Raw genomic sequence first — 25,621 nt, forward strand, 5'->3', positions numbered from 1 at the left:
ACAAATTGCCTCCAACTGAATATCTCCTACCTACTCACAGAGTATAAACGACCCTGAAAAAAGGCAAACACATAATTCCACTGCCAGCGTTTGACACCTCTGAGCCACAGTAGCAGCATGTTTATCTCTTAAATCTTTAAGGGGTTAATCAAAGGACTGTTTTCATGGTGCTTTCCCTGCAGGGCTCACTTATTGTTGTTAAGCTACGACTTGAAGAGTACTGTGGTTCCTTTTTTGTGCTTTCAATTCTTTTTATTTCATAATCAACAGAACTTTTTTTTAAAAAGCATTCAGAGATCACAGCGGCCTAAAATATACACATTTTGTTTAATCTTTAATCTTTTTGGGATCACTTTGCTCTCTACCTTAACTTTCAGGGTTGAATTTTTAGCGGAATGCCCCTTTAATCCACAGCTGTTAGGAGCTGGGGGCTGAATTCCTCCGAGGCGAGTCGGGACAGGATCGGGACTTTAAAAACTGGTGTGCAGCTTTGTGTGTGTGGTCTCTGCAGGGTCGTTGCTACGGCATCTCCACAGAACTTCTTGTGTTTTTATCTCTTTATGTCATATGTGGAAACACTTGCTGAGTTTGAGGCATACTGACATTTGTTGCCCACAGAGTTTAATGACAGACCTTCTAATGGTTGGAAAAACACCATGATAACTCATTTATGGACTGCAGGGGAAGAATAAACTGAATGTTTGGTAAAATAAAGACTTGCTCCGTGGCACATTTTATTCTTAACCAGCTCATTCTGCTCATAAGTCTCAATGAACTGATTCTTGTATCTGTTGCCACTTTACTTTACGTCCCTGGTTTTACTCACAGTGGAATATTAATATTCATCAGATAGTTTGAGTTACTGGAGCTCTTCTCTTTGTCTCTTTATCCTTATGGGTGTTAGCACGATCAAATAATTTGACAAATAATGTTGACAGCATCTGTTTGAAGCTCAGAAATGACAGCTTGTTATGCTCTTGTCTTCTGTCAAAGCATGGCCTTTTCAGCCCAGCTTTAGCTGTCGGACAGACGGCCTCACATCTGACTCTAGAACACTTTGGTATCCAGAGGAGTTCATGGTGGACTCAATGACTGCAAGGTGCCCAGGTCCTGTGGCTGCAGAACAAGCCCAGATCATCAGCCCTCCACCACCGTGCTTGACAGTTGGTATGAGGTGTTTGTGCTGATATGCTGTGTTTAGTTTCCTCCAAACGTGCTGCTGTGCATTATGAGCAAACATCTCCACTTTGGTCTGGTCTGTCCAAAGGACATTGTTCAAGAAGTCTTGTGGTTTGTTCAGATGCAGCTTTGCAAACCTAAGCTGTGCTGCCATGTTCTTTTTAGAGAGAAGAGGCTTTCTGCTGCAGCCCTTTTCTTCTTTTTCTAACTGTGCTGTCCTGAACTTTAACCTTTAACATGCTAACTGAGGCCTGCAGAGTTTGAGATGTAGCTCTTGGGTTTCTGACCTTGGGGTGACCTTGCTGGGACGTCCACTCCTGGGCAGACTGACAGCTGTCCTGAATGTTTTCCACTTGTGAATTATCTTTCTCTCTGTAGAATGATGGACTTCCAGATAGTTTGGAAATGGCCTTGTAGCCCTTCCCAGATTGATGGGCAGCAACGATTGCTTCTCTAAGATCACTGCTGATGTCTTTCCTCCTTGGCATTGTGTTAACACACACCTGAATGCTGCAAACTGACTCGGTGTGAAATACACTGAGCGGGGGGGGGGGGGGGGATACCGCAGTTCACGACTTTAGTGTCGATCCCTGCACCACACTGTTTTGAGTTTTCATGCCGTCTTTGTGGCCTCTTCAACATGACAACAAACAGGCAAAAGCCAAAGGGCAAAAACATTTGCTAACTTCCCCGTTTTACTTTAAATTGTTGTAGTTGGGAAAGATGCACTCTCTCCTACTGATCATGTTATAGACCTGTTGGAAATCAACCCAATTAGCTATGAAATGTTCCACCTGGAGTTTTTCTATTAACTCCACACTGATTGTCTGGTGTTTTGTTGCCCCTCTTCAAACCTTTAGATAACCTATGACTGGCTCCAGATTAAAAAAAAATGTATTTATTTTATTAAAAAACTATTACATCTGTCAGTTTAAAGTTTAGTTTCTGAACCTCTGGATCAGTGTCTGTTAAAACCGTTCAGTCACCCCTTCACAACGCTGCTCTGATGTCTTTATTGATCTGCCCGTCCACGCGCGATTATTCTCCTTCTGCTATGAATGAATGAAGGATGCGCATGCACACCACTGTTAGCGCGTGTCTCACTGGACTTGAGAGCTCGTGAAAAACGAGCGGTAATTGTGACCAGTTCGGACAGTTTTAAGCACCATCTGTGGGGGGTAACGGAGAAGGGAGCGAAGCTCGCGGGTACCGACACACCGTCTGCCTGGCGCTCCCCTCGCGGTCATCACGTCACCCCCGGTTCGCGCTCTTCCAGAGACCACAGCGAGGCTCGAGGGGTAGAGTTTCAAGGGGGGGAGGGGGTAGAGAGACATAACGACGAGTGGGAGAGAGCGAGAGGTTCGCGTGCATGTGTGTGGTAGAGAGAGAGTGGTAGAGAGAGGTAGAGTCAGAGTAGGGGGTGGGGGTGTGGGGTGTGGGGGGGTGTAGCAGCTGAAGCTAAAGCTAACTAGCCATGTTTCTGTCGCCGCTGCTACTCCTCCCGCTGCTGCTGGTGTGTGACTGTTAGCGGGCCGCCCTGGACTCCCTATCCGCCCTGAGGTGCATCATGCCCGGCTGGAAGAAGAACATCCCGGCCTGTCTCCAACCGGACCAGGAGGGAGGTAAGACCCGACCCGGACCGGTCCGTGCAGGAGCGAGTGTGTGTACATACCTGTGTGCGCGCGTGTTTATACTAATTATCGCCGGTGCAATCTCCCGTGCAGCGTGCTCTGGCGCCGCCGGTAGAGCTCGCGCAGACGGTTGAATGTTTTTAAATTAGTGAAAGTTGGTAACTGATACCTACTCTGTGTGTGTCTGTGTGTGTGCGCGCGCGTGTGCCGTCTCGTGCTAATCTGACGCACTGACTGAGGTTACAGTGACGTTACGGGGATTTTTACGTTGTGTGCTAACGAGTTCCTGGTTACAGACGGTTACTGGTAACCGGTTACCGGTGACCAAGCCGCAGCGCTTGCTAAAGGGCGAAGCAGCGGTTAAAAGCGGGCGAAGATCAACGGCTGGTCAAGCGGAGGGTCTGCCCTTGTGTGTGTGTGTGTGTGTGTGTGTGTGTGTGTGTGTGTGTGTGTGTGTGTGTGTGTTTGTGTTTGTGTAACGGCCACCGGGCTGCGGGCGGTTGTTAGGAGCTCCGGTGTTCCGGTAAAAGCCGTGACCCTTCAGTTTTAGTGATGTTGTGACCGTTAGAATCCGTGAACAGCGCTTTGAGCTGCACCTTTAATGCATTCTTAAAACCTCACAGTCATGTATGTTGAACATTAAACCCCTGTGGTATTCTGTCGGGCTGAAGGGGGGGAAAGTCACCAGGTTGCTTGAATTTAGATGAATATATTGCTATTTTTTTTTTTACAATTTTATTATACTTGTACTGAAGTTGGATAATTCTTTTTTTCTACATTTACACATGTGTTAGATTGCTTCCCTGAGGGCAAACGTTTAATAATTGGCCCAGATAGAGCTGCAAAACAAGTCTAACAAGTTGAAAAGCGACATTTATATTATGTGTTGCTCATGATTTAGATGCATTAGGTTCTGGAAGGGATGGTATTTAATGAAGTTTGCTTTTTTTAATTGCTGATTTTGACTTTTAAAAATCCCAAATTTGTCAACACTCTTTTTGCATACATATTAGCACATCAATCGCTTTGAGAGAGGTTTATTTGCATATTAAACCATAAAACATAAAAAGCAATGTAAATCTAGTAGAAATTAATGCATGTTGTCCAAAATGAGGGATTTAATAACCAAGTAAAAATGGGTGCATATGTGATGCATCTTTGGAAATCTTCACTTTTTCAACAGATTGCTGTTTCATTATTTCAGATAAGCCAACATTTGTGCTTCATCGTTCACATATTTTCTCTTAAATGTCTGCATGTGAACATGATTGAAATGATTATTTCAGAATTTATCCAGCCCTTTTAGCTTTTTATTGTCACCTCGAGTGAGCCTACAGGAGCTCCATGTCATGTCCGGCTACAGTTCCCAACAAGAATCTGCGCTGAAAGAAGGTTCATGGTCCTCTTCAGCTGTGTAGACACTGAGCCAGCTGTAAATGAGCTGTTTGAAGACTTAAGCATCAAATAGACGGTGAAATTCTGAAAATGAGGATATGCTGTTTGTATCTGTAACTTCCTCTGTGTGTCGTATGTGTGTGTGAATGTGTAAGAATGTAAACTGTTTACTAGCGTTTCTGAGGGTGGACGTACCCTGTGTCCATCATACGATGTGTATATATATATCATATTATTATCAAACTTGAATGAGGACTTTTTAATGCACCCGGTTGTGGTTTGCTTGTGTTTTCCAGCTGATCGCTCACAGCTGTAGTCATTTATAGGATTCTGTTAACAAAAGAAGTTCAGATGTTCTTTGTCGTCTTTAAACATGTATTACTCCGTCACAATAACATTAAAAGTGATTATGACAATTTTGGGATAAAAGCTTAGAGCATTAGCTTTCCAAAGAGACTAAAATCAAGCATTTTCTCTGTATTTTTCAAGAGAAGCTATTGATTTACTTTTTGTATACTTTGGATCGTAATTTGAAATTGCATAATCTACACAGTTCTTTATGCCGCAGTGTAAAGACTTAAATCTACTGCCTGATTATAAAAGTTCTGGCCAAAATGCAGCCTTTAACTCATCGTTCGCGCACCTCCCATAAAGATTTAATTTGCCCAAGCTTGTACCTTTGACAGAACCAGATGCAAACCTGTGTTGTTTCATACAGATCCAGGCTGTAGGGGCGCTTAAGTTGTGAGTCCTCCAGCATTTTCTATTGTGAAAGTTGTGACATTTTTAAACCAGATCTGGCCAAAACACACGATAAAACTAAAACACTCAAAGAAATGGGTTGAAAAAAATAAGCTCTACCTTTTTACAGCCTTTTTAAAAAATAAAAAATTGTCGGTATTTTACTAGATTATGTTTGCAGGCCCAAGATTATTATCCAAACAAAACCCAGGAAGAATTTTTGGAGGTTGTTTGACTAATTCTTTTCAAGTTTGGCATGTTTGAGTCGTTGTTCAGGTAATTTTTATTGAAAAACGCTGTTTGACAGATGGATGGAATTAAATCTAAGAAAATAGTTTTCCTGATTGAAATCAGTCTCTTACTATAAGTCTTTTCCTGTAGCTGTATGAGCCTTTATCCTCATTAGTTTTAGCAACACAAGCCTTTGATTCTTCTCTTTCACGTTGATGGAAATTGGTCATTTAAATTAATGCCAGAGAATTTGGGTAATTTTTCGCTCTTTGGCAGCCCTTACAGTTGTGGGATGTAACAGCACTATCATAAAAACAAAATTCAGTGTATTTAGAGCCATTCACATGAATTTGTTGTCATGTTGGAAAGCCCACAAAGATGCCACAAAAATGTCAAGTGACCTTAAAGTAAAACATTGTGGTGCAAGGCTGGAAACCTAAGTCGTGAACTGCGGTATCTCAGCCACTGGGCGCTCCAAGGCAGTTTTACACACGGGAAGGTACATAAAAAATGTCATAGTACTTCAAAACAGGTCTGAAATACATAGTTTTAAGGTTCACAAACTTCTTTAGTATTACTTTAACTGAAATATACCCAACTATAGCTGTCATTATGTCACATTTTTACAACACAATTGTGTCATGGCCAAAAACATTCAGATAACGGTGTTATCACAATATAAACAAAAGGCTTTAAAAATGTATTTTTGTCAAAATTCTTTTATATTTTTAAAATTGGACTTTTTGGACCTTTTTGAGGAGATGAGGAGCTATAAAAACTGTACAAACCCCCCAAATCTCTATTCAACAATGTCATATGTGTGCTGTCAACGCAGTAATAACATTTCCTTCTTTTGATTAAGACAATGATTGTCAGTAATGGTATATCACCACACCTCTATTTCTTATCAAATTATCATTGAATTACTGCACCATTGATTGAAATTGACTGATTAATGCTCATACCTCAAATCTGCTGAGATGAACCCATTCTGCCCGTACTGTTCAGCGTTTTCTTGCATTGAAAGAAGTTGTCGATAAATACAGCAAATAGGAGATTGACTTCATGGTTCAGTCAGAGCAAAAACAGATATGTCATCACTCACCTAAACTCTACAAAGTTATTCCCATTTTACACACTCGTGGTGTCAGATTCAGCTAACCATTTTTAGCTCACATTTAAAAGCTTTGCACTCTACAAACTACTCACGACTGCAGCCACAGAACCATTACAAATCCTCAACTCAGAAGCTTGAGCTGCTTCATTTTGTTTGGCAGACAGTGTTGCTGGAGAACAGAAATCTAACAGTTTTTCAGCTGTGTCTTTGACAGTGTGCAGAGCTGCATGCTTACAAATGTGAGAGTTAATCTTTAATACATGCAAAACATTTATGGGCTTCTGCTAAGAAATTACATGGATATCCACATGTAGTTTATGTGTATCCGATGAGTCTCCACAGCATTAAACCAGTCTGGCATATTAACAGTGCAATAAATATTGGATTAATGAAGATCAAATCCATAATCCATTTATTTTAATTTAGACTGATTTAGCAGCAGATTCCAGAGGCGTGTAGGGATTATTTCCCCAACTGATAGAAAAAGTTCAAAGCTTTTCATCTCCAGACTGGATAGAAAAATATCAAAAACAGCCAAAGATGACGTCTGCAAATGTTTTCCTTTCGTCTAACCGTGACTAAACGAAGGAATTAGTTATTTGTCTGCGGTTCATCGACCCGTCGATGAAGGAGGATGATTGCAGTGACTTTGATGTTGGCTGGCCTGCAAACTGCAAGAACACAGATGGAGTGTAACGCTGATAAAGTGTCAGGTCCTAAATGAGTGATTATCTACACGTCGACACATTCACCACAACAGACTCACAGTGCAGTCAAGTGTCACTAAGCTTGGATTTCCTGCTTATTTTTCCTTTATTTCATGATTTTTCCATTAAGGTTGACAGAAAGTACTCCAAAAACATGGAGGTGCAAAAAGACAACCCGCTTCCCTTTTGTTTCTCAGTTTCAGCTGCTCTGTGACACAATCATAGATGGTATATAAGATGGTGATGTTTGCCTATAAGATTACGTTTTTAGGCCCATGATTTTTATCCAGATAAAACCCAGGAGGAAACCTTGGTGGCTATTTGACTTCATTTTCTTCCAGTCAGCCATGTTTGAGTCACTGTTCAGGTAGTTTTCTATGAAAAATGCTGAACATCTTCTGGTTCTAAAACAAAATGTTTGCTGTCATTGAACTGAGTATTTTTTTAACTGTTTGACAGATTAATGTTAATATTACTTTTAGTAACATTTTATAGATAGATTTAGGTCTAAAAATTGATTTTTCCATTAGAAATTCATTTGCATGCACATGCTATCAATTCATCCAATTCAAAATCAGTCACTTAATGTATGTATTTATTCTATAGATGTATGATCGTTTATTCTCATTAGTTTTAGCAACACAAACCTTTGATTCTCCTCTTTCACATTGTTGCTTTTTAGTTCCCCGTACAGTTGTGGGATGTAACAGCACTGTCATAAAAACTGTTCTCACCGTGAACCCTGCACATGTACAGCCATACATAGGAATCTGTGTTCCATTCGAAGGGCAGACAAACATGGCATCAAAAGCCTGCAGAAATGTTGTGGTGCAGGGCTGGAAACCAAAGTGGTGAACTGCGGTATCTCAGCCAAATTATTTCTCAGTTTCAGCTGCTCTGTGATACAATCATAGATGGGATGTAAGAGGTGAACAAAGCCACTGTGACATTTTTAGCAGTTGTTATGAAGCTTGTCTTCAGTAGAGAGTCAAAGAAATAATGTGTTTTCATTCATGTTTTAAAGAAAAACACCAACTCTTTTCATGGTTTTCACCAAACAAACGTGAGAATTTACTTCTTGTCTTCATCATACAGGTTGTCAATTGTTGTCGATCTGGACTCTCGGTTGCACAAAAATGTAAATTTGAACACCATTTGAAAGTAATTTCTTACAGTCGTCTGACGTTTCATGTGGAAAAGCAGGCCGAGAAAATACTCAACAAATCCCATGCTGGTGGTTAGTTTCAGCAAACGTGACCAGTTTCACCCCAGAGGCGATTACAGAATGTGTTACAGTGCTGATTTAGTGCTTTGTTGTAAACCTGTCTGTCGCGCTCATGGAGAGATGGTGATTTGCTCTTTATGCGCGCACCTTCCAGCTACACTGCTCACAATTTTTTACGGTGGGATGAGGAAACAGACTGACACTCAAACATGTGAGATACAAAGAATACACCCAAAAAAGGGAAAAGACCAGCCAGCCAAAGGCAGGAGGGTAAAAATAGATAACAGGTTAATAATTGATTAACAAACCATAAGAGACACAGTGTACCACTGAATACTACTGTTGTAACATGTATCAAATCAAGTTTATTTGTACAGCTTGATGTCAGTCCTTATCTCGGTGGGCTTTGTAGTACTTCCATCTCACTAAAAAGATGAGGAATTAAATCGAGTCAAATGAAAGAAAGGAACCTCAGGAGATGACATTCAAAGCAGGGAGAAAATGGCAGCTGCAGACATTGAACAGAAATTTGTGATGTTAATTAGACCATTTTCCCCCTGAGTTTGGATCAGGACTATTGAGTGAAAGCCAGAATTAGAATAAGGGAGATTGAAGGGGAAGTGGTGAAGATGATGCTGCAGCGCTCAGGCTGATCGAGCAGTAATTATGTTTAAAAAACAGGTGATGATGGGAAAACTTGAAATGGAAAAGAGAGAAGCTTTAATGATCGATTCAAAAACATTCACATTAAAAGGCTTTTTTTTAAATTTTCCATTTCTGATGTAACCTTCGCATGAATTATAAAAACAATCTGTTTGCTTTTTCCTGTTTCTATTTCTGCTGTGGGTGAAATGATCTCCCAGCAGCTCGCTGCACTTCATCCAACCAACCTGCGTCTTGGTGTAAAATTGGAAAATCATCAACCTCACAGGATGAAGGTGACAACTGTTTTAGAGGCAGAGGCTGCAGTTGCTCTTCATCAGCTGTAAAACCCTGGTGCATGATGGGAGACGCCAGACTATTCACTGATCAAAGAGTTCATTCAGGCAGACGTTTGACCAGAAACTGAAACCCCAAAGTAACGCTTTGACTTTCCTTAAGACGAGATATTTAGTCCAAAAAATGTAGCCCCACAGTTTTCAAACTGAAATCCTAAAATTAAACAGTTTATTGAGTAAAATCTTTAGTTAGTTTCATAAAACTCAGCCTGTAGTGTTTGTATGATCTTTCTAACAAACAGCTAACATGACACCTACCATCATGAATTATTTCTTATTATTCTTCTCAATTTATTGATTCTTTCTTTCAAATTGAGCAAATATGGTTGAAATTTGTCCAAACATAAAATATTTTCAATAGATTTTTCAGAAAAAAATTAAGCTTCTTGTTCTACATGTTCATGCTATGTGTAAACGTAACCATTGTGGTCAATATGGAGTTGAAAAAAGGAATAAAAGGTACAAAAATTGTGTTTTGAATCTGGGCAAGAGAGAGCTGCATGCAAAATTCCACAAGTTACCGTACTAAATTGTGTGTTAATATAATCTCAGTCCCACCTTTGGCTTGGATTTGTTTGGTATCATTAAAATCAGCTGAATTAGTTGGATTTAAGAGTTTTCACATAAAACATACTAATGTAATATATAATATTCTATAAACATTAGTTATGCTGACTGATAGTAACGTGGTTTATGTATTTTCATTATGTATTTGTACAAATCACACACATTTGAAGTGATTTCATCTGTTTCACCCTGTGTGGTATGTAGAAATATTTAATATCTTTCAACAGATTAAATTGATAGATTGATCCTAATTCTAAGCACCTTAAATAGATAGAAACATAAATATGATCATTCATATAAAAGCTGATTGATGTAAATACTGTAAAATACACAATACCTAAATCATTTTTTCCTGATATACATTTGCTTTGACGGACACGTACATAATTCTGGTTGTCGGCTTTTCAGCTCCACAAAGTTGAGGATAAACGTTCGTTTAGAAACCCGTGGAGGAAAACATGGACACAGCAGGCAGCTTTTACAGTGTGTTCATGGTGTCAGCTTCAGGTGCGTGACCTTCTTTGTTCCGCGGTGAGTGGAGACGGGACCAGCACCTGTGTACCTGCAGGCCTCTGTGAGCCACTGAACTCTGGCCAAACCGCTCAACAGGACGCCACATACAGTCATGTGGAAAAGAAAGTGCTCCCTCTTTCACTTCTAAGGTTTTATTTATTACAACTTGATTAAAAAAAAACATCTGTTCCTTAGCAGATCTTAAAATGAGGAACACAGCCTCATTTGAGCAACATTACACAACATATTACACTTGTTTGAAATACACAAACCTTTGTTATGCACAGTCATGGGCCTGAAACTATCCTGAAGCGCTCGATGGCTGAGATACCACAGTCCATGACACCCAGTTTGCTTTACATTACCACGCAACACACCAGCAACTACATAACAAAACACTTACACCACTATAAATAAAGTAAAAGAAGAAACAAAAAGACACTGTTAACAGTACCAACAAAGTTTCAGCAAAGAGGCCCAAGACAACAATATGTGAGGAAGTACAGAAAAAGAGATAAAGTGTACAAGGAAGAGACGAGACAAGAATAAACATCAGATTTGATCGTACTGCTGGAGAGAACAGCAGCGTGTTCGTCCATGTTGTGTTATTCATCAGAGATTTAAATGTAGTTAGAACCTTATGGTTAGCTCCTCAGTTCTGTTAGACTAACATGGAAAGAAGTTCTCATGTTAAAGTATTTGGTCAGTTTTAGCTCATTTCACACCGACATCTTGGAAGTTTGCTTACTTTCAAAATGTTTTCTGTTATCTTACAATGCATGACACAGTAATCTATACACACGATAAGGATTATGTAGCACATGTATGGATTTCACACACAGGCCACTTTCAGATCCTTAAAAATAAAAAAAGGCCAGCTGTGCTAGAACATTTGGCGGGGAGAGTAACATTACTCTGCTGTGTCTCTTGACATTTTGTGTCTTTTGTCAGCCTCTAAAGCATGACAACAAATTCAGGTATTTAGCTGCGTATATACAGGGTTCAGAGGGAGGTTTGCTTTTACGATGGGGGTGTTACATCCCCTTACAATTATAGGAGAAGCTAAAGCTTGTAGTGATGCTTTAAGATTAAATAAGGACACCCTTATTGTAGACCCAGTTCACAAAGAGCTGCGTCCTTCCATTTTAGTTAATTGCATTATTAAGCCCAGAATACATGAAGTAATGTTTCCTTCAGGTGAACTGTGTTTTTTTAAATTCTATGCCCCATGGTTCCCACTGAAGCAGCTTATGAGGCGAGTCTTAAACGGTCCCAAACTGATGGTGGTTCCACATCACCTGGACACACTCTGCAGGAAGCTGAAGATCATCTGATACGACTGAAAGCTGTGGCAGCAGTCGAGTATGAAACAGCCAAGGATGTGATGTTGGGAATGTTACAGTCACTGCGTATGTGTGTCAGAGCATGACATCATTCTACCGTTTTAAGCTTTTCGGCTAAGAAGCAGAGAAAATGGCTTTAACACAAACACACACAGTAACACACTTATGTCTCTACTGCTGGCACACACACACACACACACACACACACTGAATAACGCACTGAAATGCTCATAGTCTCCTTTAAGAGGTGCTGATGTCAGAACTCTGCTCATCTTTGTGCTCAGGATTACTGGAGAAGACCTGAGCTTGTGTGTGTGTGTGTGTGTGTGTGTTTACATCCATTTCCTTAGCTTAATGTATTATCCCTATCGTTTCCAACACAACTCTGAGGAACAAACTGCTGACTGTGTGCGACTTTCCCATTTAAATGTGTGTGTTTATGCAAATGCTGGCAGCACAGTCCTTGCAACGCTGCCTCCAAAACCTAAAGTATGTGGACATGTGATTGCGTACCCAGTGAATCAAATCGTACGCTTGACAGAAAACCCTCGACAGCGTGAATCGCTTTACGAAACAAACACGGCAACAAAAGCTTCTTAGTTTTTTGAGTAACAGTGTGCACACATAGGCTCTAATTTGGAGTATGCAGCACTGAGATAATGGTGAGAAAAAGCTGGATTTTGCAGGTTTGAGTGGCTCAGTGTGAACGGGCCACGTGACTGGCTTAAATTAAACCTCTCACTGAAGAGTAGTAGCATTTTGCTTAAATTAACCTCACAGGAAAACTTAAAATGGCTTTTTTTCCCCTGTGGATTGAAATGCATTGACTGTCCCTGTGTATGGACACCTAATCACTCCTTTGACATATTTGTGTACATAAGCACACAAGTATTAGAATATATGAAATAAATACAATCACACAAAGCCCACACTGTCATGCTGTCACCACAGAGATGATATAAGAGTGATTAAGCATCCATACTTAGGGACATTTAATTCAATTCAAAGGCAAATTGTATTGCTGCCATATAAATGATTATTAAAGATGTGTTATTGTTATCAAATCAAATTTATTTGTATAGCACATTTCATGTACAAAACAATTCAAAGTGCTTTACATAAAATAAAAGCATTGCAGCAGTTATAGTTAGATAACAAAATGAAATCAAAGAAAACCACAGAGAGGGCTGATAGAAATCTTCAAGTATTGCCATGACTTGATTGAAGTGTTGTTTTTGTAGCTTGATGATAACTTAGCTGATGATGTCGCACACAGTGTCGGCAGGTGACACAGGTGGACAACATGGACAGCAACTCGCAGGCAAAAGTTCAACAAGGCTCCAAGCTCATCCATTTTATCTGTCAGTGATTTCACATTACCGCGATGATCAACGGGAGAAATTGTTTAAACTTCCCCCTCCTTTTTCTGCCGTTTTGTTCCTGCTCTGCATCCTAGATGTCTCCTCTTCAACTCATCTGGATTTGGGCTTTGGAAAGCTCAAATCTTTCTCGTTAACATGATTATGCATCATAACAGATGTAAAAATGACCAGTGCCAGCACAGCATCCAAACCAGCAGAGAAACATGATTAAAAAAATCTGTTTTCACAGAAAAAAGAAAGACCCAATAAGTCCGGAGCTGCTGCAGCAGGCTGCCACTGGTGGGTGGCATTTTATAACATTATTCTATTATTGTATGATCCTGCATGGTGTTCTAAAGAACCGACTCTGCCATAGATTATTTTCTGCTAAACGTATAGCAGTAATAACAATTAAAGCAATTTTTATCTCATCTGTAAAATTGTCATTTTGGGGTGATGTTGAAGAGAAAAACACCTGCACAACAAAGAAAAAGTCCAGCTTTATAGCTGAATGACTCATCGTAGAGGAAGGGTTTTTGGTCATGTTTGTGGCTCTGCTGTTGGTAATATATGACGAATAAATGTAATATGTGACTTTAAAGAAACCTTTGTGTCGTTGAAGGCTCTACCTTTAAATCTGAGGTAATGGTGCTTTATCAGACAGACTTTTCTTAAATTGCACTGTTCAAGTTTCCTTTATCAGCTGCAAAAAAAGGCCACATCGTGACACGTGTGAGCTGACTTACCTCAGAGTCATCGCGGTGTAGTTCTATCGATATATATCGTGCAGCCCCACTCTCTGGTGTCCTGATCTGCTCCAACAAACGGGCCTTTCTGGGGTTTTCTGGGTTATGAAAGTTATTCAGGATAGACGGATGCAGCCTGAACTGCTTCTCCTCCATTTTCTTGGTTGTTAAGGAGACTGTGTTTGGAACGACATCAGCATCTGTCCTCATTAGGAGCTGTGAAAATGGACACCAGCAGTTTATTAGCTGGTATCAGCCTCCGATGGATACATCAGTGACAGAGTCCGAATAATTTGATGTGAATCTATTTGTCATCACATAGTTTGTCCTGCAGATTCTGTTGATAGACCAAACAATAGAGATCACAAACTGTAACCTGAGGTGGTATAACATGAAATGAATCACACAAAACTACACAGAATGTCCAAATTAAAGATACTAAAAACAAGTGAGCATCACCGTTGATTTCAGTTTTTGTTAAAGTTGGAAGTCTGAAGACGATATCGATCAGTGTGAAAGTATTTCTGAAATGTTTCAGGCAAATGGAGGACTAAATAGGTGGTTCATCACTTTTAATCTTTCTCATATATTGTATCATAAATATTGACCTGCAGAGGATGGGAGGTTGACGTCTAGCTGGGTTCAATTTTGGGTCATTTGTTCATGCACCACACTGTTGTGGTCAAGCTATCGCTGAGGCCGTCGTTTCTGTGCTTACTAACTTTAAATAATCTTCTAAAGTCAAGTCTCAGTCCATTTCTACTTCACATAACAAAATCATACCTGAATATGTCTGCTGCAAGTAAAAAAAAAAACATGACATTATAGCAAATGTTTATTCACATTATAGCGACTTATAAAACCCACCAGCTGTTTCAACACATTTTATTTTACTCACATAAACATGCATATTGTTCTTATTTCTTTGTCTCCACCAGATTGAATCTGCACAATCTGCTGATACGGTCATAGCAGCTCATGTGCGTGGAGCTTCTCACGGTGACGTAGCTGCTAACTGCTGTTGCAGTCTCTCATTGAAGCTGTAAGGTCATAAGATTGATTCTCCCTCAAGCTTTAATATCTCTGACAAACTGTGATTGAGCACCTGCAGAGGTCATCAGGTGAAATCTTTCAGAATGCAGACATATCCTCTTTAACCAGGCAGTGCTGTCAAGCCAAGGAAAACTCCAGAATCAGCCTATAGCACGTATTTCTCCACAAACTGCAGCTACTTGGCTTTGGTTTTGAAATGATTTGGGATACTTATAAGTACTGTTCTGTGAGTCTGTCTTGAGCTACTCCTCATGTCTTTGTATATTTCTAGGAAACCAGGAAATAGTTGCAGTGTTTTATTGAAACATGTCCAAACATGTATGTAAATACAGTAAATAAGGCAGAAACAGTTAATGATTCATAGATCAGAGTTAAGTGGCTTAACAAAGAAAAAACACATTCCTCTGAAAATGCTCAGGTACAAGGACTGGGCTGAAGATGAGGGAAAAAGCAGAAAATGTCCAAAGCCTGGAGAACTGTTGATCAGGACCACTTTAAAAGATTCCAAGAAAGTCCGGCTGCTTGGAGGGAAAATATGAGGGAATGAGGGCTGGGAGAAATGTAAGCAGTCCTGTATTCTGGGTGATAGCAGCGCACCTAATGAAAGGGTGTAAGAAATGTGACTCCAACACACGGAGACTGCTCGTGTTGTTGCTGTGCTGTAACGAGGTTATCATCACACTTGTGTTGGACGGAAAAATCCTGAGTCACAGCGCTGAGAAAAGGGATTTTTCTGTCTGAAAATCTGTTTCACTGTCCTTCATCTGTTACACTGACACATGCAGAACCACAGAAGCCACACAGCTCTGGGCAGCGTCCAGGTGGACAGCCAGGCAAGCTGCTGGCATCTCACACACTCATTTTCTACTCGGATAAACCCAGCATGGACACACTAACACAAAGCACTTATTAATACACACTCTGTCCGTCGCACACACTCGCATGTTGTGTCTCAGCGTGTCCCTGATAGTCGAGCAGTTGGTCTGACACTGAAACCTGTAGCGAGGGATGAAGATGAGAGGGTTTCCACTGTTTTCTGCTCTGTTTTCATCCAGTTTAGAGTTTGGCAGCTGCAGTCGCCTGATAACTGGTTTTGTCCCTCACTTCACTGCAGGCTGGACTAAGTCCACCTTAAACCGCTTTCCACATACATGAGGCCTGTGTTCATGGGTTCATCCGACCCAGAAACTCAGCTTCGGTGCGGAGCTTTCACCTGCAGGGACCACAGACCACATGACGTGCGAACAGTCGTCTACATGGTGTTTTCTTCTTCACTCAGCTGTAGGTTATTAAGATAAAATGCATGCCAGGTTCAGACTTGTGCTCCTGAGAGTAGTAGCAGCCAGCTGCTGCTGATCAATGCTCTGATTCACTGATCATCAGTCAGTGTGAGCAGCTCTATAACAGCAGAAGTTCTGCAGCATTCATGTGTGTGTTAACACGATGCCAAGGAGGAAAGACATCAGCAATGATCTCAGAGAAGCAGCTGCTGCTGCCCATCGACCTGGGAAGGGTTAGAAGGCCATTTCCAAACTATCTGGAGTCCATCGTTCTACAGAGAGAAAGATTATTCACAAGTGGAAAACATTCAGGACAGCTGTCAGTCTGCCCAGGAGTGGACGTCCCAGCAAGGTCACCCCAAGGTCAAAAACCCAAGAGCTACATCTCAGACTCTGCAGGCCTCAGTTAGCATGTTAAAGGATAAGATCGGTTTTTTGACATTGGGCCCTTGATTTCACATTATAGCATGATGTTCTACTCACCCCTGCTTGTTGTTGGTCATTTGGAGCTGTTCCGAAGATATTCGCGAGGCGTCTGGCTGCTCTCTTGAGATATTCGGCCATGAAACGGTTTCCTATGGGCAAGCTTATACAGGCACAAACTATGCTGTTTATAATTTATTAATTACTCTACACTAGCACTGATAACGTGGAGGTGCGTCGCTTACTTAAAAAAATCCGGGTTATTGTAATTTTGATTTTTTTGTCGTAAAGTGGGTGTTACTGACGTCCTCGTCGTGCTACTGCCACAGACAGCCCACAGACCTGCTGCCTATTTATTCATTCGGCTAAAATTCAAAATTAGTAACCCGGATTTTTTTAAGTAAGCGACGCACCTCCACGTTATCAGTGCTAGTGTACAGTAATTAATAAATTATAAACAGCATAGTTTGTGCCTGTATAAGCTTGCCCATAGGAAACCGTTTCATGGCCGAATATCTCAAGAGAGCAGCCAGACGCCTCGCGAATATCTTCGGAACAGCTCCAAATGTTCAACAACAAGCAGGGGTGAGTAGAACATCATGTTATAATGTGAAATCAAGGGCCCAATGTCAAAAAACCGGTCTTATCCTTTAAAGGTTAAAGTTCATGACCGCACAGTTAGAAACAGACTGAACAAGTATGGCTTGTTTGGAAGGGCTGCAGGAGAAAAAGAACATGGCAGCACAGCTTAGGTTTGCAAAGCTGCATCTGAACAAACCACAAGACTTCTGGAACAATGTCCTTTGGACAGACCAGACCAAAGTGGAGATGTTTGCTCATAATGTACAGCAGCACGTTTGGAGGAAACCAAACACAGCATATCAGCACAAACACCTCACACCAACTGTCAAGCACGGTGGTGGAGGGCTGATGATCTGGGCTCGTTCTGCAGCCACAGGACCTGGACACCTTGCAGCCATTGAGTCCACCATGAACTCCTCTGGATACCAAAGTGTTCTAGAGCTAAAGCTGGGCTGAAACTGGCTCATCAACAGGACAATGATCCCAAACACAGCAGCAGATCTACAGCAGAATGTGTGAAAAAGAGAAGAATCAAGGTGTTGCAATGGTCCAGCCAAAGTCCAGACCTCAGCCTGACTGAGATGCTGTGGTGGGACCTTCAGAGAGCTGTGCAGAAACCAGTGCTGCAAACCTCAATGAGCTGAAGCAGCGCTGGAAAGAAGAGTGGGCCAAGATTCCTCCACAACCATGAGAGAGACTGATAACGTGTACTCTTATGAAAGTAGGATCATTTAAGTTGCAATGACAACAAAAGGAATTTTGCTGCAGTTGCTCATGAAGTCCAGACAATATCCCGATCGTTTTTTTACGTGAATCTAACAAAGATCCAGAGGAATAGTCCCATCCTCTGTGTTCCTGTCCAACTGATGAAGGGACCGTGAGATACCGTCTCAGTCGCTGCATTTTGCTGGTTAGAGTATTTTTCTAGCCTCACAGTTCAATTACAGTGAATGTTTACAATTCGATGCATCTCAGCTTCTTTCATCCTCAAATGATTGACTAGCCTTTTTTCATTTATGAGGCAGGCAGATAACCCTTTTCTTTGATGTTTTGACCCGCCTCAGTCCTGTGGATGCTGTATGTTAGTTATGTTATGATTTTGTGGTTCAGATTTTCTATATATATTTTAATCTAAAGTGCGTACTTGAGATATAGATTGTGGCTTTGGAGGACAGTTTGAAGACACAGAGTCTTATAATTACTGTTTTTGAAGGTTTTTTGTGCAACACAAATCAGAGTCCTGCACGGGTCCGTTTTTTGAGACCCGCACCCACCCATATCCACAGAGTACAGCACCCACCCACCCGCGAATCCGTGGTTATTTCAAAGTTAAATCCGTACCCGCCCGGACCCGTTAACATTCTACCCGTTACCCACCCGACCCGTGAAAAATCACACAAATCGAACGTATTCCCATAGAGCACTTTATTTTTAAATGTGCCTCTGAAAAAACAACAACGTGGCGCCAAAGAGGCTTCTATAGGAAATAAGTGCCAAGCGATTAACTGATAACATGAGACATTTTTTTTGTTTCAAAATATCGTATAGTAAAAGTACATGGTAAACGCCAGAACATTTGCGCAGAACAAATCTCATTTGTGCAGAACAAAAAAAAAACAAAACGTGGCACCAAAGAGGCTTCTATAGGAAATAAGTGCCAAGCTATTTACTGCTGACATGAGACATTTTTTTTGGTTAAAATTTCGTACAAGAGGAAAGGCCATCTATCTTAGGTTACTGTGCAGGAACAATATATCGTCCACCGTCCCAGGTTTGAGCTGCGTTCTGCGCTCTTGGATCACAAAACTCACAGCCAGCTGCGCAATGCTCTCCTTGTCCTCATGCCTTGGTGGTTTGTAGCTTTGGGAAAAAAATCTTCCAATTGATGATGATGATTATGAGGCGGCACTTGTTGCTGTCGTCCTGGCGCAGGTCTCTGAATGTTTCCTCAGGGAAGACGTTCCCAGTTTCTGACTATCGTATGCCAGTATTTTGTGACATGCTTTACACGCCGTATAGCCAGTTACCGTGTTGCCATCCTGGTCTGCTATTAAACCAAACTTCATCCAGATATCTGACTTTGCCCTGGAAGAGTCGTTGTTGACTATTTTATATAAACCGTCTTGCTTTGATCTGCTCCGACATGCTGATGCTGCTAACGTAGTCCCGACTAACTGATGTCGGTTAGCTATATGTACAGTACATGTACAGTATGTACAGTAGCACATGTTTACTTTGCCGTGTTAGGTATTTTCGCTGCAGTGATTTGTTTAATTTTTCCCGCGGATGTGAGTGTGCTGTCTGCTCATTGGTCACAGAGTAGGGAAGCGGGAGGACTGACAGAGAATAAGTTTACCGTAAAACTGCTTTCATAGCGGGATGTATTCATTCATTCCATTGACATTTTGAGAACTATTATTGATTCTCACGGTAATATGGGACAAAGTGCGTCCAGTTTCAGTTCAATACGGAACCGTAGCCTACTTTTGTTTGTAAATAGCCTGCTGGACAATTACATATTTCAAGGGACGGTTAGCAAATAATAGCCCACTAAAAAGGACCACTGTTTTTATTCACGTGCTACCCGTGCTACCCACCCGTATTTAACTTACCCGCCCGCATACCCACCCGTGAAATTTCTGTATGTTTAAAACCCACCCGTTTCAGCATCTATTTACCCGTGCCCGCGGGTACCCGTGGGTACCCGACCCGCTGCAGGACTCTGACACAAATATGAATAAGGGTGCTAATGGTCCTGTATTTTCATGATTGGTCATTTTTCTAGGTATTTCTGTGATGCTGAGAAAAAAAGGTTTAAAGTGTTAGTTCGCCATTTTGCACATTAAGCTCTGTTTGGGGGTATTCTGGGATGAGTTAGAGATGTTCTGATCACAATTTGGACATTTGGTGCTGAACGGAGCATTTAGGTATCCACTGCTGCAGCCCCCCCACCTTTGCATGGAGTCAATGACCACTCAAGCAAACAATCATAAAACGGCATTAAACTTTCGTTTGCAGAGACATGAAACTCACCGTGTGGTCTGTGGTGGACAGCGATACGTTGGCTCGAAAATCACCGCGAAATACGCTTCCAGAGAAGTTATATTACCATTATTGTCCGTCTTCATTGATTTGTATTGGTTTGACTAGTATTACTCCGTGCGCTGTATGTCGCTGGATGTCTTGCTGCTGCTATTCAACTGTCGTGAATACAACACCCTTTCGCTTTCACGTTTCACGTTTGTTGACGAACCGGCGAGGAGTCAGAAGGTGCAAGCTATGTCGACCGAGAAGGTAAGAGTAATCAAATGTACCTGGGAGCGTGAGAGGGGTCTATTTGTTTTTACGGTAGGTGTGCCAGAAAGCAAGTCGAAGTACATCCGCTCAGCTCCCGGGCCGCTCTCGGGCAGGTCCAGCAAAGTTATATAGCGCAGTTTTTCCAACTCAGACCCCCGAAGGGCATAGGAGACAGGCCAATCGTAATATTAAAACTCATTCTAGCCGCACAATTTTTTTCAATCTGTTATTTTAAGGTAGAAATGTTACATAATATTGCTTTAAAGGATGAATTAGAGTTTTATCAAATCAGACCTGAAAATGCCACCATGTCGTCAAATATGTTAAGAAATTCTGTACAGCTGTGGTCCAGCTGTTTGTCCTTTTCTGTCAGGGTTTGGGTTCAGGTTATACCGAGCCTTCGGGGAATGAATGGAAGTCAATGCTGCATGTGTGTGTGTCCATTAGGAATCAGGGTCAGTCACTCAGCAGTCCATTAAGACCACAGATTCACTCTTTGACTCTTTTTTGTTGTTTTGTTTCCGTCCGTCTGTCTCTCTCAGCCTCAGGCTTTATCAATCACTGTCTGACTCTCTGCCCCACTGCACTGTGGGTAGTTTGGGGTGACGTCTGAAGGCTCAGATATATTCTGTTTTCTCTTCAGCCCGGTTAGTTTGGCTGGTGTCGTTATGTGCTGCAGTTCCTCTGAGTGAACAGCAGGTGGAGGCAGAGGATAAACTGTATGAATATGTGTGTGTGTGTGTGTCATCTTGTATTTTAACGTTTTGTTAGGTCCAGAAACAGGGAGCCTACTATACTTGTGGGACTCCACATATTTAAAAGAACCTTTGAGGGTCAAGACTTGATTTTATGGTTAGAATTAGATTTGGGTTATGAGTAGGTTCAGAGTAAAGCTTCGAATTAGGTATTTAAACTGTGACGGTGAGGGAAAAGAGCTGGGTGCATCAGCACAAAGACAGAAAAAAGAGTTTGTGTGTGCGTTTTGAAGTAGAGCGTGGAGAACAGGATTATATACACACACACTCACACACACAGATGTGCCGTCCAATCGTGTTACAGAGCAGCAGAAGCCTGGGAGCGATATGCAAATGAACTCACACATTTTTAGCCACGTCTGTCTCCTTCTCTCCGTCCACCTATGACAGTGAATGTGACTGGACCATCTGGCCGGCTGTCGTCTCTTTAAGTTTGAGACATCTCATGGGGTGTTAGGGCCCTCAGGCACGTCTGACAGGTGAAGGGGGCGGAGTCGTGCCTCTCTCACACTCCTGAACTAACACCGACTCTAATGTGACTCCACGACACAAGCACATCGACATGCAACACAAGTCTGCAAATAAATCCCACACTGATTCCTTCTTCACGTGCACGAGGGTGGCTGAAAGTCATGTGACACATCAGACATTTAATACAGGTTTTGATTCTCCTGATACAGCCTCTATAAGCAGTGCACCAAACCTTCCATTGCTCCAGATGGTTGTGTTTTTATAAACCAAAATCACGGTGAACAAAACATGACAGAAGGGTGAAAAACAGCTGTTGTAACAAACTGTTTAATTTTGAATAAAATGCACAAAAACTGCACGGTGGTGTGGTGGTTAGCACCGTCGCCTCACAGTAAGAAGGTTCCAGGTTCAACTCCCAGCTGGGACCTTTCTGTGTGGAGTTTGCATGTTCTCCCCGTGTATGCGTGGGTTCTCTCCGGGTACTCCGGCTTCCTCCCACTGTCCAAAAAATCATGCATGTTAGGTTGATTGGCATCTCTAAATTGTCCTTAGGAGTGAGTGTGAGCGTGCATGGTTGTTTGTCTCGTTTGTCTCTATGTGACCCTGCGATGGACTGGCGGCCTGTCCAGGGTGTACCCTGCCTCTCGCCCATTGACTGCTGGGATAGGCTCCAGCCCGATCGACGGATTCAGCGGTGTATAGATAATGGATGGATAATGGTTCTGGTAATGGTTCACATTTAAGAGCTGTGAATGAGTACATTTTTAGGGTTAGATTTCAGTGAGTTTTCATTTATTAGAAATAGTTGCAGATGAATTTTCTGTTGATTGTCTCGGCAGCCACAACGCCACCTTTGACATGAAACATGAGATGTTTCCCAGAAAAGTAAACTCGAGTCCATTTATCCAAATGCTCATTTCAAAGAATGTAAGAAAAGAACAGAACAGCTCCTAAACCGATATTTTATTCACCGTAGAACAAAAATAAAAATGTCAATTGTTGAATCATGTTACTAGCCTATTTAATGAAAAATATGAATTAATCTTGAATCTGATGGCAGCAACGTGTTTCATAAAAGTTGGGACAGGTCCATGTTTCCTACTGTGTAGCATCCCGTCTTTTAATAGCATCTATAAACATCTGGATGGGAGCAGATGTTGCTCTAAAACCTGTATATAGCTGTAGGGCTGTCGCGATAACCGCAAAATGCAATCACCGCGGTGCTGAGAGGACCTCCGCGGTGCGTGTCCAGGCCTCCGCCACCACCGCCCACCGCACGCCCGCTTGCACGCGCAGAACAACTCGAGAAACTAAACGAGTTTTTAAGACTGCACAGTAGATACAAAGCGACTGACAGAAATGATACTTTTTAAAGCCAGCACAGTAATAATGATACATTGTATATTCCCCTCAAGGCAGGACAAACACATTAACACAGCGAGGTGCCGCGTTTCTGTCGTCATCTTTGCATATAGGCACCGCACACGCACACACGTCTGCATGCTACTCGTTGTGGTCTCATTCTCCCTCGGCAGCTGATATTACAAGAATATGCCTACTCAGTGTCGTAGCAATAGAAGTTAAAATAAAATGCAGTGGCCCACCTTTCTCGGCTTTACTCCTCTGCCTAGTCCGGACACTTTATGGCTTTGAATCTTCCCCTATTATCCAAGTTTAACGTTGTAAATGCGACCGTCTAATATCAACAATAAACTAGCTTCCACAGAACCACAGCTTGGTGTGCACATTTGCTGTTGGGAAATACCTGATCATTTCAACAAAACTGTGTGAAACTATTAAATAATAATTAAAAAAAAAAATAAAAAAAGTTTAAAAAATGTGCCGGGGTTGGTTGGTCGGCGGCAGTCTGTTAAAAAAAACTGTATCCCGGACACGTGAGCTCAACTGCTGCACTGATCTGCTTCGTTTTTCTCCGTCATTACTAAATAAAACGTGCACAGGTCTGCAACAATGTTGATATTTGCCATGTGGCACTGGCAACAATGTTGCAGAACTGGGGTATGCGCTGCTTGATCTCCGCTATGTTGGTCTGTGAGCGAGTAAATGACAGGCAAAGCAAAGTGAAATGTCAGAATCGCTGGGGAAAAAAGCCGGATTATGCGCTCGATTTTCATCTAACATTGCATGCAGTGGTGTAGTCTACCTTTTTGAGGTGGGTATACTGTAAAGTTGGCCAGTCATTGGCCCGCATTGGCCCGTGGAACCAAACTAGGGGTCGGGACTCGGGACCCCTCGGAACCAATAGTAGCCCCTTAATGCACGCCGTACCTCCAGTGGCGCGCTGTAATAGTCATTGAAAAGTAATAAGTACCATAGTACTACAATACTATGACATAACACAGTTCAGATGAAAAGCCCTCTAAAAGCTATGACAAAAAATAGGCCAATGTAAAGTTTCATTTTTAAGCATTTTCAAGTAGGCCTACAGCAAGTCAAGCCCAAACAAAATGAAATGAACTGATTTTTAAATGTAGGCCTATAGAAATATAGCCTGTATTGTAAACTCATCACATGCACTAAAGGTTTTTGCTTCTGACATTATATCGCAGTAACAGTGTAGTAGATAATGTAATTACCATTGCCTAAGTACAGATATATCTCCCCATCCATGCATACCATGGAGATAGCATGGTTCTGGCTAGTAAATAAAGTTTAGTTTATGATAGATAAATTACTTAATCCAGACAGCCACTGTACATATCATCATGTAGACCATATACAGACAGGTATGGCGATTAGGAGTTATTCCCAAAGAAGAATCCCAGATAAACAAACGTCAAGAATTTTAAACTAAGTAAGCAAACGTGGATCAGAGTAGCTAGCTTGCTAGTATTGAGAGAAGAACGAAAGCTAGACTACAGCATGACTAGCCTGTGTTATTGCCGTGTTATGTCCACAAATTAAACAACCTAGAAGGGTAACTTGGTAGCAAAGTCTCAAAAAAAGCGTGAATTATGTTTTTGACTCAACTTAACTTACTTTTGGAAACGTCAGGTCGGGCAACCTTATTAAAAAAGTTCCTAAGGTCTTGCTGTCCCTTGTCCCTGGCCATGATCCTCGTCGTCCCCAACTAAAAACCTGGAACGCTGCTGCTTTGTTTAACCTGGCAGCTCGCGGTCGGCTACCTAGCGAAATTCACTGGCATGTTTTCATCACGCATTGAGGCTTTTCAAATAATAATGATCATCATCATAATAATAATATATTGTAACGACCCAGAATGAGGGTAAAAGCACACGGACTGGCTTGTTTCCTCCTCTCCCTGTCAATCACTGGACCGCAGGTCATCACTCAGGTGTGGGCTGGTGATTGGGGGAGAGGGGTGGGCGTGGGCCAGTCTGTGTGCAGGTTTGGTGTTCTCCTGGGGCTGGTTGCGGAGCAGGACTGAGAGTCACCCGTGTTCTGCGATTGTACTGCTTGTAATAACTTAATAAAGAGCCGTTCGGCAACCGCCGGTCTCAGAGCCTCCGTGAAGTCATTACAATATGTTCACGAAAGTTAGACAACGTGTTAATAAATCACTACCATACCTGTCAACAGCCATGGAAAAGTGTGCCCTGGAAATGCAAACTCTCGGGTTGAGATGATGAGATGATAATTCCATAATCCGATCAGAATGGTGAGAACATGGAGAACATATCGTATTAGCCCATTCCAGATGTACAATGACTTTTCGTAGAAGCCTCGACTTTACAAAGTCCTTTCCTTAGCCACTAAGCACCTACGTACGCACCCCATGATAGATTTTTGTTTTGGCTGACAGCGAGACATAAAAAACGCGTCTGATTGGTTGGAGATTGACTGACTGCCGCAATTTCCGAATGAATGCAATTCTGAAGTGTTGTCGTTGTATTGTTAAATTATAACAAGGCTTCCATGAAATGTGGTTGTTGATGAAACGTGGCTGTGCTATTCTAAATATTGAAAAACGAATTTTAGGTTGGTATACTGAGCATTTTAGGTGGGTATACGGAAATCCCCCCAA

At 41.7% G+C, this 25,621-nt stretch overlaps 1 protein-coding gene across 2 annotated transcripts in view; it reads left to right on the forward strand.

Annotated features, from left to right (window-relative positions):
- Positions 1-2,643: 2,643 nt before the first annotated feature.
- grip1 (glutamate receptor interacting protein 1) overlaps positions 2,644-25,621 on the forward strand; it is a 91,894-nt gene continuing 68,916 nt past the window's right edge. For both annotated transcript variants that reach the window (XM_075472272.1, XM_075472274.1), the window contains exon 1: positions 2,644-2,801. In XM_075472272.1, coding sequence (XP_075328387.1) covers positions 2,747-2,801 — 55 coding nt within the window. In that variant the 5' untranslated portion in view covers positions 2,644-2,746. The remainder of the gene's footprint in view (positions 2,802-25,621) is intronic.

This window comes from Odontesthes bonariensis, chromosome 8 (assembly GCF_027942865.1).
Source record: "Odontesthes bonariensis isolate fOdoBon6 chromosome 8, fOdoBon6.hap1, whole genome shotgun sequence".
Lineage (NCBI taxonomy): Eukaryota > Metazoa > Chordata > Actinopteri > Atheriniformes > Atherinopsidae > Odontesthes > Odontesthes bonariensis.